The sequence below is a fragment of the Myodes glareolus genome, chromosome 4 (assembly GCF_982192425.1).
Source record: "Myodes glareolus chromosome 4, mMyoGla1.1, whole genome shotgun sequence".
In the NCBI taxonomy this organism is placed as follows: Eukaryota; Metazoa; Chordata; class Mammalia; order Rodentia; family Cricetidae; genus Myodes; species Myodes glareolus.
Window position 1 is genome coordinate 21,621,490 of NC_142029.1, and position 16,552 is coordinate 21,638,041.

A 16,552-nucleotide genomic window follows, 5' to 3' on the forward strand; every position below is an offset into this window, starting at 1 on the left:
CTATGATGGCAGGCAGATGTCGTGACATGAGACTGTTAAGTGTGGTGGAGGCAGGAGGATCAGGGTTCAAGGCTGTCCTTTTCCGGCAAAACAACCTAAAATAAATAAATACTGGCATCAGAAAGGACTAAGAAACTACCTCAAGGAGAAGCCTAGCTGTGCTCCGAATAACCCCTAAGGGCTCCTCTACAGATTCTTCAGTTGCTGTACACTGAAACCCACACTCTGAGAACGATACCTTTTGCTCTTTTGGTGTGCAATAATCATGTCCCCAGAAAGCCACAAGCACAATCCTGACGATGCATGCCCTTCAGGACTCAGGACTTGGCACTCATTTGACCCTCCACAGCATATTTCCAGAAAATTGTCTATACAGTGTTTTGCCTGCATGTGTCCCTGCAGGCCAGGAGAGGGCGCAAGATCTCATTATAGATGGGTGTGAGCCACCATGTGGTCCTGGGAATTGAACTCAGGGCCTCTGGAAGAGCAGCCAGTGCTCTTAACCTCTGAGCCATCTCTCCAGACCACTTTTGTGAAGTTTAAGAGCTAAAGGAGATGGTGTTCTTCGAGGGGGAGGGAGGCTAATGGGATTGGAGAGAACAGTCTGAGTTCCATCAGATTTGGGATTTGGTGCTGTGTTCTAGGACAGCCTGTCCCAGCAGTTTGCACTCCTCCCCTGGGTGGTGGTGGGGAGGTTGGTCCTTCAGGCAGAATACTGATTTGTTGGTATTTAAGTAACTGGGGGATTAAATGGGTTATAGGTTTCCCTGTCTAGGGCCTCATCCTCTGATGGCTGGAAGCCTATCAAGGGCTCTTAAATTCATAATCACATCTGGGTACTTCAGTTCCTCCCTGTGCAGCCCGGCAGTATTGCGAAACCACAGAGAGGGAGCGAGATTGGGGTCTGGGTGGGAAGCTACGCTGGCATCGATCAGATTCCTGGGAATTAAACCGAGGATCCAGTTTTGGTGTTGTCACCGGCTGACCTTGAACATGTTTCAGCTCAAAATGTTGGTTTTCTTCGCTCCCAAACCAGGACATCACCTGCCCTGGTTATGACATGGGCAGGATAAAAGATACATCCCCAATCCCACCCCACCGCCCTGCATACACACAATCACTGAAGGAGGACTGGAAATGGAGAGTCTTGAAATTGAGCAAAGTGGATAAATAGTATTCAAGGGGTGGAGACAAGAACAACAAAAGTTTAAGGTCATTCTTAGCTATATAGTAAGTTTGAGACTACCCTGATTTACATAAGACCCATTTTTTTTTTTTTGTAGGATAGTAAGGAAATAAGTTAAAGGGAAAATAAGAGAATGCATTGAAACAAATGTGCCATCCAGTAGAGTTGTCCTAACAACAACCTAGGTATGGTCTGTACTGAGGCAGACAGTCTCAGCTTCCCGTGGTCGCTCAGTACATGAAGGTCTGACCAAAGCAAGGAAGAACAAACTCAATAAAACTCCTCCAAGAAAAATTTTAAAAGGCCCTCAGAATGGAGAGACATTGATATAAACGGGCCAGGAGCTGGGCACACAGTTCAGTCAGTAAGGCATGAGGATCATGAGTTTGGATTCCCAGCCTTCACTTGAAAAGCCCGGAGTATGGGGTACATTTGTTACCTGTGGCTGGAAAACAGAGACGTCTGGAAAACAGAGATGCTCATTGGCCAGCCCGTCTAGCCGGATCTAGCTCAGACCCAGGAGACAGCCAGGACGTAGGCTAGACCCCTCCTTCTCAAGTGGAGATCGCCCTCCCCCTGCGTCCTCCCTCCTCCTTCTTCTCTCCTCCCTCCCTCCCGCCCCACACGTCCCTCACCAGCCTCCTCTCCCTTCGCTGCCTAAGTCCCTCCCCATCCTCCACCCTCTTCCAGTCCCTCCCCCTGCTCTTTCCTCCCGCTTCCCTCCTCCCTCTTCTGCTCCTCCCCGCCCCGGGGCCCCGCGCCGCCCGCGCAGTCTTCTCTCCTCCCGGACCGCGAGGCCGAGCGGGGCGGCCATGGAGGCAGCGGCGCGGAGGCGGCAGCTCCCGGGAGCCGCGGGCGGCCCGGGCGCCACGTTTCTGCAGGCCAGGTGCGCGCGGAATGGGGACGGGAAGGCGGCGCAGGGCCCCAGAGTTTGAGAGAGCTCGCCAGGCTCAGGGGAACCGCAGGGGCCGGCTACTCGGAGGTCACCCCGGCTCGCTCTGCTAAATCCCCGCGCCACTTCCAAGTTTGCGGAAGCCCCCTGATCTGGACAGGACTGTGACTCTGCTCTGACTGACTCAGGAGGCTCGGGGGCCCAGGAAAGTGAGCCGGTAACCTGGGACAGCGGGAAGTGGCAGGCTCCCCGTGTTTGGGGTTTATCCGGCTGGGCGGGGCAGAGCCAGAGGCACAAAACCCGCTCTTGGAGATTTCCCTCCAGTCTGCCTCCCTCCACCCGCTCTACTGATCATAAGCATTCCCCGCGTGTCCCCTATGTTGATTAAGCACTTGTCATGAAAGTCGGAGCCCTCGCAGGTGGCAGCTAGCTAATCCTGGAGGGCTTTCTGGAGGAGTTGAGCAGTACAGGACTCTACAGAGGACACTTAAGGCTTGTTAGGCCGGGCATGGCGGCTATGTCTTTAATCCCACACGCAGGAGGTAGAGGCAGGTTTCTAGGGGGATGCAGGTTAGGTAGTGGCTGCATAGTATGCAAGAAGCCCAGGGTTCAATGCCCAGCACCGTAGAAACTGGACACGGTTGCCAGTGGAGGAATGTGAGGAAAGGCTTGGAGTGTGCTGGTGCTGGACAAGTCACAGCTGTAAGAGAAAATGGCAGGGGGCTGGACTGACTTCCAAACGCCCTGAGTGCCCCAGAGTTAGACGAGAAGGCCCTAAAGGAGGTATGGAATGTGGATGAGAACAGTCCTGAAGGGAGGCTGCTTTCATCCACAAAGTAGACTTACCTCAAACTAGTTGACTTGTTTAAAAAAAAACATATACCCCGGAGCTGGAGAGATGGCTCAGCGGTTAAGAGGGCTGACTGCCCTTCCAGAGGTCCTGGGTTCAATTCCCAGCAACCAAGTAAACCACCTATAATGAGATCTGGTGTCCTCTTCTGGCCCACAGGCAGGATACTGCATAAATAGACATTGAAATTAATTAATTAATTAGTTAATTAATTAAAAAACGTATACCCCGTGTCCCACAGGTACCAAAGAGCCACGAGTGGTTTTGCTCACTCGCGTGCTCCACGCGCATTTTAGGATGTTCCTGGTGTGATTAGGGATGGTGGAAGAAGTTTCAGAGGCTTGGCTGAGGTTTCTCTTGCATTGATCCTGAAGAGTGTGGGGACTGTTTGCATTACTTGGAAGCCAATTTTCTGAGCAGGTGCAGTCTCAGGCCTGGTAGTTTTTCTCCCTGGTGATCATCCTATACGATTTTCATGGCTTAGTAACACAGTAGCCATCTTAGTTTTATCTTCTCTCTCATGTTTGCACTGGGACAGGTTTGCCTGTCGGCGCATTATTGAGCAACACGTCACTTGACGGTCCACTTATTCCTCTAAATATTACTTCGTCATCTCGTCTGATGAGAAAATTGGCCCAGAGCAGGCAAAGGAGCCTGATCAGATTGAGGCTCAGATTTTTACTGGCCAGAAGCAGTCCACAAGTTCAGCAGGCATTTCATAAGCACCTCTAGTATACCCTATGCTGCCCACTGCACTAAGATCAAAATGATCTTCCACATTTGGGACTGTCACAGCTGTTTGCTACATGTTATCTGGGGATTAATCTAAACATTGGAAGTCAGTATACAGTGTTCACAATATTTAAGCTGTCTTGTTTTCTGTTGCTTTGAGACAGGGTCTTTATTATGTAGCTCTGGCTGTCCTGGAACTCACTCTGCAGACCAGGCTGTCCTGGAACTCACAGAGATCCACCTGCTTCTGCCTCCTGATTGCTGGGATTAATGATGTGCACCACCACATCTGGCTCTTGGTTAGCTTTCCATTCCTCCTTGCTATTGTTGGTCTGCATTTCCTCATTTCTCATCCAAATGTCTCAGTCTCGTCACGTCTGGCATTTCATCGTCCTTCACAAAGAGCCCAGAGTCGGTCTCTTTCTATTCCCCGTCGCAGCTCTGTTTACTTCTCCAGACGAGCCCTCTTTCCTGCCATCCAGGGTTGCGGATGCTGCTGGGTGCTACTGGCTTCCCAGCTGTCATGGTGTGGGAGACAGGAAGCTGTGGGGCAAAGGCTGGGCTTGCTTCAGCTTACCCGGCACTGTGCTTTCCCTGCTGTCCTCGGTTCTGCCCATTGTTGCTCCTGACGGGGACCTAGGACTAGCGCAGCCTGGGAGGCTCAGCCTGGAAAGTCTGGAATCAGGAACTCGGGACAAGCTTGAGGTCACTCATCCTCGGGACAGGAGCGTGAGTGTCGAGGGGAGATCCCCTTGCCCTGTGTGATCTGCCGTCACGGTCGGAGCCCCAACAGAAGAAACCGTTTAGATGTTGACTAATTTTGTTTATTTTTTGCTGGTGAGGGAAGGCTTTTACTAGGGTGAGGAAAAGCACACGTACACAACAAGCACACACATACACTCACAGAGAGAGAGAGAGAGAGAGAGAGAGAGAGAGAGAGAGCTGCAGAACGGAGCGGGGATCCTGAAAATCCATGTCTATCAGCCTTGATCTCCAAGCTGTTGCTACCTGTTCTCCCCATCTGCCTTGCTAAGCCATGCTACACTAATGCCAGGTTCTCATGAACAGAAGTGCTTCCTGGGACAGAGGAAGAAATAGTTACTGAGCCTAGTGTGAGCCAGTACATTCTAGAGGCAGGCACCAAGTGTCCCCCTCATGGGCTTTCAAAATTCCTTTATTCTTTTTACCGAACATCCCACCTCTGTCTGAGTTGGAGGTTTCAGAATGAAACACCGAGGGCACTTGCCTCCTCCCTCCAAATCCTTCGCCACTCACTGCTTGTTGAGGCCTGCCCCAATGATCATAAAGAGGAAGAAACGGAACAGGGACTCTGTTGGGGTGCTATCACCGACCTCTGAGCAGGCTGCATAGCTAACTGGAGTATCTGCCCTGTCTTAGGCCTGGTCAGCCCCTACCATTTTGCCCTTCATGGGCCTGGGATTTCTACAGTGCTTTCCCTCCTGTTCATGTGCAGTTTTTCTTCCTGGTTAAAAGTGCCCACCCCTGCCTTACAGCTTTCTGCCTTCCTATCGGTTCTGCTTATTGTTCCTGACTACACTGATTCTTTTCTAGTTTGACCTCGAATGCCAGCTGGCTTATTATAATAATGTATAGTAACCAGTAATATATAGTCATCAGTAACATATAGTAATGAGGAAAGTAAGTTGTTGAGAGCACAGAGACCCAGGCTTGAGTTCTGTGCTATCCAGAACTCCTGCACTTTGGTGTCAGTCAGTGTGGTCTCAGCACCCTAGCCAAAGAGAAGGTGCCAGTTCATATGGTCTGAGGCATTCTGCCTTGTGACACATGAACACTCTGTACACACGCGCACACACACACACACACACACACACACACACACACCTACCTTTTCTTTGAGATCCCTTCTTTTTCTCTTGGCTTTCTCTAGAGGATGGAACCTTGGCCACGGGCAGCCTTGGGGCTTGCATCCTAGAGAGCTCATTCCCCAATTCACCAAGCCCTCCCTGTGACTAATGAAGCATTACCTTTTGGGAAGAAATAAGAGTTAGGAATCAAGTGATAAAATTAGTAGTTCCAGCAGCTCTTTACTATGTGAGTGACAGTGACTAACACTGACCTCTGAGTCTTAGCATCCTCATCTGAAAGCACAGGGGACAGCTCCTGCCTCTGATGCCACTGCCTGGGGTTGGCTGAGATGGTACAGGTAAAATAGCATCATGCCCAGTTGGTGATCAGTGTGTGTTGGAGGGCACTGAGCTGGGGGACAGAGGCTGTGTTGACTTGGGGAATGCCTTGCCTTCTACAGGACCACTGATCCCAAGGGCCTGCCTCCCTGGCCCCGGGTGGCTGTCGATTAGCATCAGCTAATTATCTGAGGATCCCAGCAATTTATGAAAGTCAGCACTGATAGAGGACCGCCTTCCTGACGCTGCTCAGCTCACCTGTGCTCATAGGGGAGGGATCTGAAACAGGCCATGGCAATGGGTTTTAGTCAGCCTGAGCCAGGGACAGAGGTGACAGCTCTGGAGGTTGGGATTTGCGTCACCTCAAGCCTGGTCTGGCCACATACATAGGCTAATGAGGCTCCCCATCATCTTAGAAGTTAGTAGTGTCTTGTCTTTGGGTAGTAAGCATGCTGTAAGAGGACTCAGACTCTAAGGAGGAAGTTGGAGAGTTGGGGGAACCTTAATGCTCTCCTGATATGACTCTGGCTTAAGGCACCCACTAAGCCTGAAGACCTGAGTTTGATCCCAGCACCCACGTGGTAGAAAAGATAGCAGCCTTAAAACAGTCTTTTTTTTTTTTAAATTTTTTTCTTTTTTGAAACACAGTAATTTAACCTCCATATGCATGGCTTGGCATGTGTGCATGCTCATACACACAAATAAATACCTATTTGAATTTTACTTATTTATTTATTTATTTTTGTGATAGGGTTTCTCTGTGTAACCCTGGCTGTCTTGGAACTCACTCTGTTGACCAGGCTGGCCTCGAACTCAAAGCTTCGACTGGCTTCCCATCCCACTGCCTCCCCACTGTTGTCGTGCCCCCTGGCCCCCAGTGCTGGGATTAAAGGCGTGTACCACCATAGCCAAGCCATTTAATTTTTTTTCTTTTAAACTCTCCCCTCCTGAGGGCCTAGATGGAAGAACACAACCCCAGTCCCATGCTGCTATGACTGGCCTGAGTTAGTGAGGAAATGCTTGCTCCCTATAGGCCTAGTGTGGGTTGGGAAAGGCTTTCTCAGAGACGCCCTCCCATAGTAAGTGGCGATGCCCTTGAACTTAAGTGCATCTGTGAACAGCAGGGACCAACTGCTTTGTGAGAGGGCCGGGCTCTGAAGATATGTTGTTTGGTGGTCCCCCTCCCCCGTGTTTCTTACACCACTATGTCTCTGCTGACTTCTTTCTTAGGCTCTCATGTGGACTGGTAAGGAAAGTAATATTCCAGCAGCCCCAGGTACCTCCACATAGTTGAGAAGACAAGGTGGAGGGATGCTGTCGTGGACCAATCACCATGGACAACTGTGGAATGCAGTTCAAAATACAAACCCTGAGCCAACCGTGGTGACACATGCCTTTAATCCCATCACTCAGGGAGCAGAGGCAGGCATCTCTGAGTTTGAGGCTAACCCGGTCTACATAGCGAGTTCTAGGACAGCCAGGGCTACACAGGGAAATCCCGAGTCACAAAAACTTAAATAAATAAATTCAGGCCTAATTATTTAAATTCCAGTCCTGGGGCAAGAAACTTAGTCTGTTGGATCCTTTTCCACCCACTTACAAAATGAGGGTAACATTCAGATCTGAGTTTCTGTAAAAATTAAAGGAATCAAGTGAGTGGACAGGGATGTAGCTCTGTCATGGGACACATGTGCTTAGCATGTGCAAGGCTCTGGGTTCCATTGTCAGCATCATACACATGAGTTAATCAGCTAGGGACTGGAGAGATGGCTTAGTGGTTTTAAGTGTGTGCTGCTATTGCGGAGGAGCAGAGTTCAGTTCCTAGCGCCCGTGTCAGGCAGCTCACAACCATGTGTAACTTCAGCTCCGAGGGATCGAGCTATCTCAGGCACCTGCACTCGTGTGCATGTCTCTTAAAAATGAGTGCATAACAAATAAATAAATGAGCTCACACGCAGATAGCTACCCATGGTTCCCGGGGAGATAGTGGGTGCTCCGTGAAGGTGATCTGCAGCCGTCCATCGTCATGCTTGCTAGTTTTCATTCATCTTTCATGTTTTGCTTTGTTTTATTTCCCCGTCATTTTATAATGGAAGCTTGACGGTTACTTCACCCATGGGGCAGTTTCTTCCTGAGTCACAGGGTAGTTAGGACCACTGAAATCCACTGTCCTCTTGACCAGACTCCGGGTTTCCTTTCCCTCAATGGCATGTATGTCCGGCCTTCAAGTGCCTAGAGCTCTTTGTCTTTCCCTTGGGTTGATGGCAAAGGGGGAAGAGAGAGGGCTGAGTCTGGTCTTGTTCCTCGCCAGGCATGGCTCTGCGAAGGCTGAGGAGACAGCCCACATGGCTCCCTTCCACTTTGACCTCTGGTTCTACTTCACACTGCAGAACTGGGTTCTGGACTTTGGCCGCCCCATTGCCATGGTAAGTGTGAGGCTGAATCCTGTGAGCATGGAGGGGACTTAATGGGATCTCAATTTGCCAAGTGACCTTACGGACATCACTTAGGGAGAACCCAGAGGCTCTTACATTCTGTAGTTGTGTGTCTGGTCAGTCACGCGAGTGAGAGAGCCTGGGTGGGTCCCGATAGTCATCCCGCGAGGTAGAGCATAGCTGCCACCCTCCCTCGTTGGGATAGTCTGGGGGTAAAGCCCACCAACTGAATTTGCATATTGTAACTGACCAAAAATAAAGTCACTTCCAAGTAGAGAGAGTAACATGTAGAAATCCCAAAATAAGGAAGTGTTAGACTTTCCTGAGGGCTGGGGCGTACCCTTCCACTCCTTTCTATGTTTATGGAAACGTATATAGAAATTCCTTTTTTTTTCTAACCAAAAGGATATTTTGTTTTATGCATTATATTCTGCACCATGATTGTTTTACATTAGAATATATCGCTATAGCAGTGGTTCTCAACCTGTGGGTTGCGACCCCTTTGGCAAACCTCTATCTCCAAAAATATATACATTATGATTTATAACAGCAGAATTACAGTTATGAAGTACCAATGAAAACAATTTTATGGTTGGGGTCACCACAACACGAGGAACTGTACTAAAGAGCATTAGGAAGGTTGAGAACCACTGCTCCAGAGCAATCAATACATACAAATTGTTGTTTCTGTTAATGGCAACTTAGCCTTCCGTGTGTTATAACGACCTGTTTGAGCTACATGGTAAGACCCTGTCACAAGACAAAAACAAACCTAACTGCTAAACACTTCCAGCAGAGTGACAGGTTACAAAACTAACATAGCCTTCCTCCACACCAGCTACAAACAGACTGGGAAATCAGGGGGACAGTCCCATTCACAGGAGCCTGAGGATTTCTGAAAGAAATCTAATCATGGAAGTGAGGGACCTACATGGTGAAAAGTGCAGACTCCGCCTGCTCTCCCAATTCAGCAGAACCAAAAAGATCTTAATAGGATAGCGCATTTTTGGTTTAAAAAAGACTAAGGGAAAAAGAACCTTTTTCAAATTAGGAAAGAGTTTAGATGTGTTTTGTCCTAAGATAAAAGATTAAATAAAATATAAAACAGTAAAAAAAAAATTACTACGACACTCCCTGGGTTTCTGTGTATCAAATAGGACTAGAAACAGTCCATTTACTGTCTTCGGGACTTCGTTTCTCTCTCTGGCAGTCCTTTGGGCCTAGGGCTTCCAAGAGAACACAGGAAGAGCTCAGTGTCTGTGAGGGGGGCCGGTGTCCAGCGGCCTGCAGGCCTTTCTGTTAAGCTCATGCCTTCTTCCCTAGTTGGTGTTCCCACTCCAGTGGTTTCCCCTCAACAAGCCGAGTGTCGGGGACTACTTCCACATGGCCTACAATGTCATCACGCCCTTTCTTCTGCTCAAGGTACAGACTGGCCTGTCTCCCCCCACCCATCCTCTCTGGTCACACACACACACACACACACACACACACACACACACACACACACACACTACATGAGCTGGTGAGCTGGCTTAGGGTGCTTGCTGCCAAGCCCGATAGCCTGAATTTCATCCCCACGTGACGAGAAACGACTTCCACAAATCCTCTTCTGACCTTTACGTGTGGACCTATGTAAATACATGTGCAAATAAATAAATAGGTAAATGTTTCTTCAAAAATTTAAATATGAAAGACGTTTCGAATCTCTAAAAGTAGGAGGGGCATTACCTCAACACAGTCACCCCCATTTTGGACTCCCTGACATTTTCTTTCTGCTTGCTGGGGACCTGTCATTCAAAAATTAGATCCCAGCAGCATGCTGACCCACCCAAGGCACACACAGGTCACCCTGGGGTAGTGGTAGGGTCTGGCCTGGTCAGAACTCCTGCCTTGAAGGTCTAGTATCACCTCCAACACTGTCTCCATCCTCCACCCTCATCTGATCTTCCTGGAGAGGAAGTGTCCTTCAGCAGACCCTGCTAGGATGTCCCACTAAGGAACCCACAACCCCCAGAGGGACTTTCTATCCCACTTGTCTGAGGGAAGGGAAGCAGAGGTTTTCACACATTGTCATGGAGTCGGGGGACATGCTGTGGACCTCATTCTGAACCCCAGCTCATCGAGCGGTCCCCCCGCACGCTGCCGCGGTCTATAATCTACGTCAGTATCATCACCTTCATCATGGGAGCCAGCATCCACCTGGTGGGCGACTCTGTCAACCACCGCCTACTCTTCAGTGGGTACCAGCACCACCTGTCCGTCAGAGAGAATCCCATCATCAAGAATCTCAAGCCAGAGACACTGGTGAGGCTGCCCCCCCTACTCTACCAAGGCTGCCTGCTGGGTGTCTGTACTTGGAGACTAAAGAGGCTCCCCAGCCAGTCATCATGTCTCAGGTAGCCCAGGCTGACCACAGATTCTATTAGTAGCCAAGGAGGACCTGAACTCCTGATCCTCCGGCCTCTGCCTCCTGGAGTGCTAGAATTACAAGCATGCAGCTATGTGAGGAAACTTAACTGTTGCCTACCCAAAATAGTATGTTCCTAGACTGTAAAGGGAAACAGTTCTGTCTGGATGTGGGCACATGTTCGAAACCTTAGACTCAGGAGGGAAAGAGAAAGAGGATTGCTACAAGTTCAAGACCAACCTGGTTTATATAGTGACACTATCTCAAAAAAAAAAAAAAAAAAAGGAAGGAAGGAAGGAAACTGGTACAGCAGGGACTGACTCCCCGTGGCCCCTCTGGTATCCTAGGGAGGGAATGAGAATGGTGTGTGGGAGGTGGTGTTGGTTTCAGGTCTCAGCCCCCCCCCCCCCTCACTCTGCTCCCCTGTGTTTTCTCAGATCGACTCCTTTGAGCTGCTGTACTACTATGATGAGTACCTGGGCCATTCCATGTGGTGAGTGAGGGGCTGACAGGTCTATGTGCCATCCAGGGCCCAGGCACCAGGAGATACTGGACAAGGCTCCCTGGCCCCAGGCCTCTGTATTGAGAGGAGCATCTAAAATGGAATTCTCAGCGAAAGCGCTCTGGGTGGGACCCCTGGTCAGGATGACCCAGATACTTTCCATTGGCCCAAAGGGGACCTCCTATTGCCTCCTCCCTACCTGAAGTTTCCACAGTAACCACTAGAGGGCAGCAGGCAGGTGGCTGTCCACCTTAGCCACGTCTGGGCTTGGGGTTTGGGAGGGAGCCTTGATAAGCACACTAGAATCTAGCGACTCGATGGTTTCGGGTGGGATGCAGGAGACAGATGGGGATATAGGGAGTGGAGGAGAGCCTCTAGGACCTGGCTTGGGTGGCACAATTTGTGTTTCCCATCTTAGAACTCTTGGGAGGGGCAAATCCTCACCACCACCACCCGCTGCTACTCTCAGGAAAATCTCAGAAATATGGGGTTAAAATCAGAGACTCAGAGCTCAAATAAGGGTTTCTCTGCCACCCCTCACCTTACACTGAATAAACTAAAGCCAGAGGGAGGGAGGTGATGGGCTAGCTCTGTCTAGACGCCTCATCCGGACTGAGGTGCTTCCCTCAGCATATGCCCCACACTGGTGTCTGTGGGGGTGTCTGAGGTTGTGGAGGTGATCCTTCTGGCTCGGAGGGTGCTAGGGGACCTCTGCACAGGCCTCTTGCCAGTTCCTCCTGACTCTGCCAGATGCCCCTTCCCATTGGAAGCTGAGAAAGAAGGAGGGAGCTGGAACAGGCCTGGGAATTCAGGAGAGGGTGAGGGAGTGGACTGAGTGTAGAAGAGTGTGGGTGTCACGTGACAGAAAAGGGTTGTGTGTGCAGGAGAGCATGAGCCTCTGTGTGTGTGTGTGTGTGTGTGTGTGTGTGTGTGTGTGTGTGTGTGTGTCTGCTGGAAGCAGAAAGGGAGCCCCATGTGGGCAGGAGAGAGGCCATACTCTTGGATGAGGTGGGGACTGTTGGCTGGGTGTGAATGAAGGGCCCCACAGAGCTCCCTGGGATCTCCCAGAACTGTATTCTCTCCGACCTCAGCCCTGCTGGGTGCTCCATTTCCAGACTAGCATTGTACTCGACCTGCTGGGATCTAAAGCACATGGGTTCAAGACAGAGCCCCACATCCCCTCATATCCATGTGGAATGAAGGGCAGGGTGGGTACCGGATTCAGAGAGGGAAACCAAGCACAGTGTGTTTGCCATGGCGCCCACACCCTTCACCTTAGGACTTAACCCAAGGAGCCTAGGACCCTTCTTCGCACCAGCAGAAGCCTTTTGGTTTCTGTTCCTCCGTCCTGGACTCCCAGGGCAGGGAAGGCTGAGTGTAGAGGAGTGTGCACGGCCTGTGCCAAGGGTTTGATAGGCCATGGGGTGACATCCTGTGTGACAATGCAAAGGATCAGTGGAAAGGTGATGAGCCACACCCTGGCCAGGCTTTGAAAGCTGTTGCCTCTCCGTCACAGGTACATCCCCTTCTTCCTCATTCTCTTCATGTACTTCAGTGGCTGCTTCACTACCTCCGAGACTCAGAGCCACATGCCAGGGCCTGCCCTGCTCCTGGTGGGGCCCAGTGGCCTGTACTACTGGTGAGTGGACGTTGACTCCTGGGGTGGGACAAAGGGCACAGGCACTAAATGAGCCACCACGATAAGATCCACAGACAAACAGCCCTGGGTGTGACGACCCTCTTCTGTCATCTTAGCACTTGGGAGGTGGAGGCAGGAGGATCAGGAGTCAAAGGTTAGCATTGGCTACATAGTGAATTTGAGGCCACGCTGGGCTACATGGATCCTGTCTTAAAAAAAAAAAAATCACAGGCCTGCAGTGTGACTCCAGGTAAGACTTGCCATGCCTAGGCCTCTGCTTCCTCCTAGATTGAGTGAGGCCTGTGCCTTGCAACAGCTTCTCTGAGATCAGATGCTCAGCACTAAGTAGACAGTGAGAGACAAGAGGCCATCCACCATGCCCTACTTCCCAGCATGCCAGCACCACTTTGAGGCCAGGTGTCTACCACTAGCTTCATGCCTTGTGAGTCCTCCTGAGCCTGTTTACCTCTCTGAAATGGAAGTTACACCTGCCTGTCCCCTCTCAGGAGATGTTAGGATCCAGTGGGGAGACAAGATGACAAGGACAGACCAGGGGGAGTCTCAGCCTAGCCCTGCCTCTCCTGAGGTTCCTTCTGCACTCTAGACTCTCCTCTCAGACCTCAGCCAGACCCTTACCTTCCCATCATTTCTTCTTTTGAGACAGGGCTTCCTCTCACTTACACCCAAAGGGCTGTGGGATTACAGGAAGGACCCAGAACAACTGGGCCCACCTTGGATGGGAAGCCCCCTGCACATGAAAAAAAAAAAACAACTCTTTCTCCTTGGGCCAGCTCTAGCCATTTCCAGGGCCTGTCTAGCCTGCAAGAGGGCCCTCTAGGGCTAAGCTATATTCTCCCTGAGGATAGGACTAGGGATAGTGGCATCTATACAAGGGAGAAAGACTTGACCTGGGCGTGTTCGTTGCCACGGTCTTACCTTAACATGTCTGTGCAGCCGTGGTGGAGTCACAACAATGCACCATTCACTGAACAATGTGCTTTCCCGGCTAACAGATGCACACAGCCTTGTGAGACCCCCTTAAGAACTGAGGCTGTTTATGCTTCCCTCATAAGAGACGAAATGGCCTTGATGTTGTCTTTCAGAGTTGTCACTTGATGTCCCCAAGGTGCCAGGCCAATAGGTTGCAGAGCTGGAGTTCCTTATGCCTGGCAGTGGTGGCGCACGCCTTTAATCCCAGCACTTGGGAGGCAGAGGCAGGCGGATCTCTGTGAGTTCGAGGCCAGCCTGATCTGCAAGAACTAGTTCCAGGACAGCTAAGACTGTTACTCAGAGAAACCCTGTCTTGAAATGACAGTGGCCCAGCCTCCAAGGGGACAGTAATGACAATAGCCTCCATGTACTGGGATGGCAACCCCAAACTCAAATGTCTCCAGAAATGAAGCAGGTAGCAGATGAGGCCCCAGGAAGTGTGGGAACTGAGGCCATGTACGTCATGATGTTCTCTGCAAAGAGTATATCCTGTTGCTCCTCCAGAGCCAGTTTTGGTCATGTGGAAGTGTACTTATGTGCTGAAATGCCAGAAACCAAAGCCAGGGGTCTTCTGATTCTCAGTGTGTAGTCTTGGAACTTGCTGTGTGATAACCAGAGACCCTTGCCTCTGCCTTCTGGGTGCTGTATAAACGTGTGAGCCACCACACCCAGCTGACTATTATTACTATTATTATTATTATTTTGAAACAGTGTCTATGTAGTCTTGGCTGTCCTGTAACTCACTATGTAGACCATGCTGGCCTCAAACTCACAAACATCTGCCTGTCTCTGCCTCCCTAGTGCTAGGATTAAAGACATGCGCCACCACCACCTGACTGTCCAGTAGAATATTATTAAACCACTTAAAGCCAAAGTAGTCCGATGCCTCCGGGCTATGGTTTAGACTGTCCTGGCACATTGGGTCCTCTCACTAGGAGAGCCATTCTCATTGCCGGGGAGGACAACCTAGCACTTGGTCCAGAGGGAGAATAGGCAGGATGGTGTTGCCCTGGCGCCCACCTCACCTCCATGCCTCTTTCTCCAGGTACCTGGTCACCGAGGGCCAGATCTTCATTCTCTTCATCTTCACCTTCTTCGCGATGTTGGCTCTTGTCTTCCACCAGAAGCGCAGGCGCCTCTTCCTAGACAGCAACGGCCTCTTCCTCTTCTATTCCTTCGCCCTCACCCTCTCCCTGGTGGCACTGTGGGTTGCCTGGCTATGGAATGACCCCGTCCTCAGAAAGAAGTACCCTGGTGTCATCTACGTCCCCGAGCCCTGGGCCTTCTACACGCTCCACGTCAGCAGTCAGCACTGAGGCTCCCTGGGAACAACAGGCCGTGGATATTTGTACATGGGTGCATATGTGCATCGTGGTAATGGGGGCTGTGCACTGTGCCCTGTGCACAGGGATTGGCAGAGCGCATTGTTGAGAGACTCAACTGTTTTGATCAGGGTCTTTTGTTTCTTTTTTGCTTTGGACTTAAGATGGAATTTAGTTTGGGGAAGTATATGAAGGCCAAGATCCTGGCCCCTGCCCTCCCTGTATTTCACCACTATTAGAGGTGCCTGAGTAACACTCCTATCTCCCAAGACCAGGCTGGCCTTCTGGAGATGTCTTCCGGTGGACCATGCAGGTGAGGTCTGGTCAGGACAGAAACAGAAGACTCTGCCACCTACCCAGAAGCTGGCTAGCCCTGAAGCCACCTGCCCCTTGACCCTAGGTTTCTATGTCAGTGTCTAGGCCACAACTTCTGTTCTTTGAACAGAGCATTTCCTTCTCTGGGCCTCACTTGTTTTAGAGGACCCGGTGGTCCCCAAGTGGCTCCATGGACTGGGGGTTACTGATTCCGCTGGTGCAGCCTCAGCACGGAAGAGTGGTTCTGTCTGTTACTGTGTCCCCACCCTCAGCCTAGTGGGGCATGTTCCTCCCATTCTTGTCCAGCCTCAGACCCCACTCACACACTGCTGAGAACCCAGTCTCCAGGCAGCCAGAGGCCCAGTCACTTAGCCATTGAACTCTGGAAACCGGCCTGGGTTTTGAACTACATGGAGGACAGACAGAGTTCTCAAGGCCTAGTTTTATAGATTCTGAGACCCGTTGAAGGGTCTGGGACGTTACAAATCTGTCTCTCAAGACATCGCATCTCAACCTGAATCTCATGGCAGTTCCTGCCTCACCCTAGCCCACCTCCCCCCAGGCCTCAGATACAGGACTCCATGGCACACGATATCACCAGCTCATTTGACAGCCAGCACTGGCCTGTGCTGGGAGTCTTGGGGACCTTCCTACTGTTCATTCTTTCCTTTTGCTCTCAGGGAACACTGGGCCTCAGATTCTTCTATTTTGTTGTGATCCTTTTACAGGCTAGACCATGCTGAGTGATGAGAGGGCTGAATAAAGGCTGGTGTGGAGCCCAGCCTGGCTGGTGGCTGTTTTACCTTCGGGGGTGTGGTGGGGAGGCAGGAGGGAGTTCTGGAGTAAGGAGGGAGACTGGTTGGTCTGGGGCCTGGACTGTAGGGTATGAGGCTTTCTCTCAGTAGGCCTTGAGGGCCCTCTCACTCCCACCTCCCATCTGCCTACCACCTAGAGCAGTGGTTCTCAACCTGTGGGTTGTGACAGTCAGAAAACTCCTATTTCCGATGGTCTTAGGAACTGAGAAACCACTTTGCAAATTACAGTTATGAAGTAGCAGCAAAAATAATCTTATGGTTGGGGTCACCACAGCATGAAGAACTGTGTTAAAGAGTCACAG

At 50.7% G+C, this 16,552-nt stretch overlaps 1 protein-coding gene across 1 annotated transcript; it reads left to right on the forward strand.

The window, feature by feature from the left end:
* Positions 1-1,917: 1,917 nt before the first annotated feature.
* On the forward strand, positions 1,918-16,216 carry Cln6 (CLN6 transmembrane ER protein). The gene is made up of 7 exons (XM_048423699.2): positions 1,918-2,072; positions 8,137-8,251; positions 9,584-9,682; positions 10,376-10,564; positions 11,105-11,160; positions 12,686-12,808; positions 14,844-16,216. The coding sequence occupies exons 1-7, from the start codon at positions 1,999-2,001 to the stop codon at positions 15,112-15,114; spliced, it is 927 nt and encodes a 308-aa protein (XP_048279656.2). The 5' UTR covers positions 1,918-1,998; the 3' UTR covers positions 15,115-16,216.
* Positions 16,217-16,552: the final 336 nt, after the last annotated feature.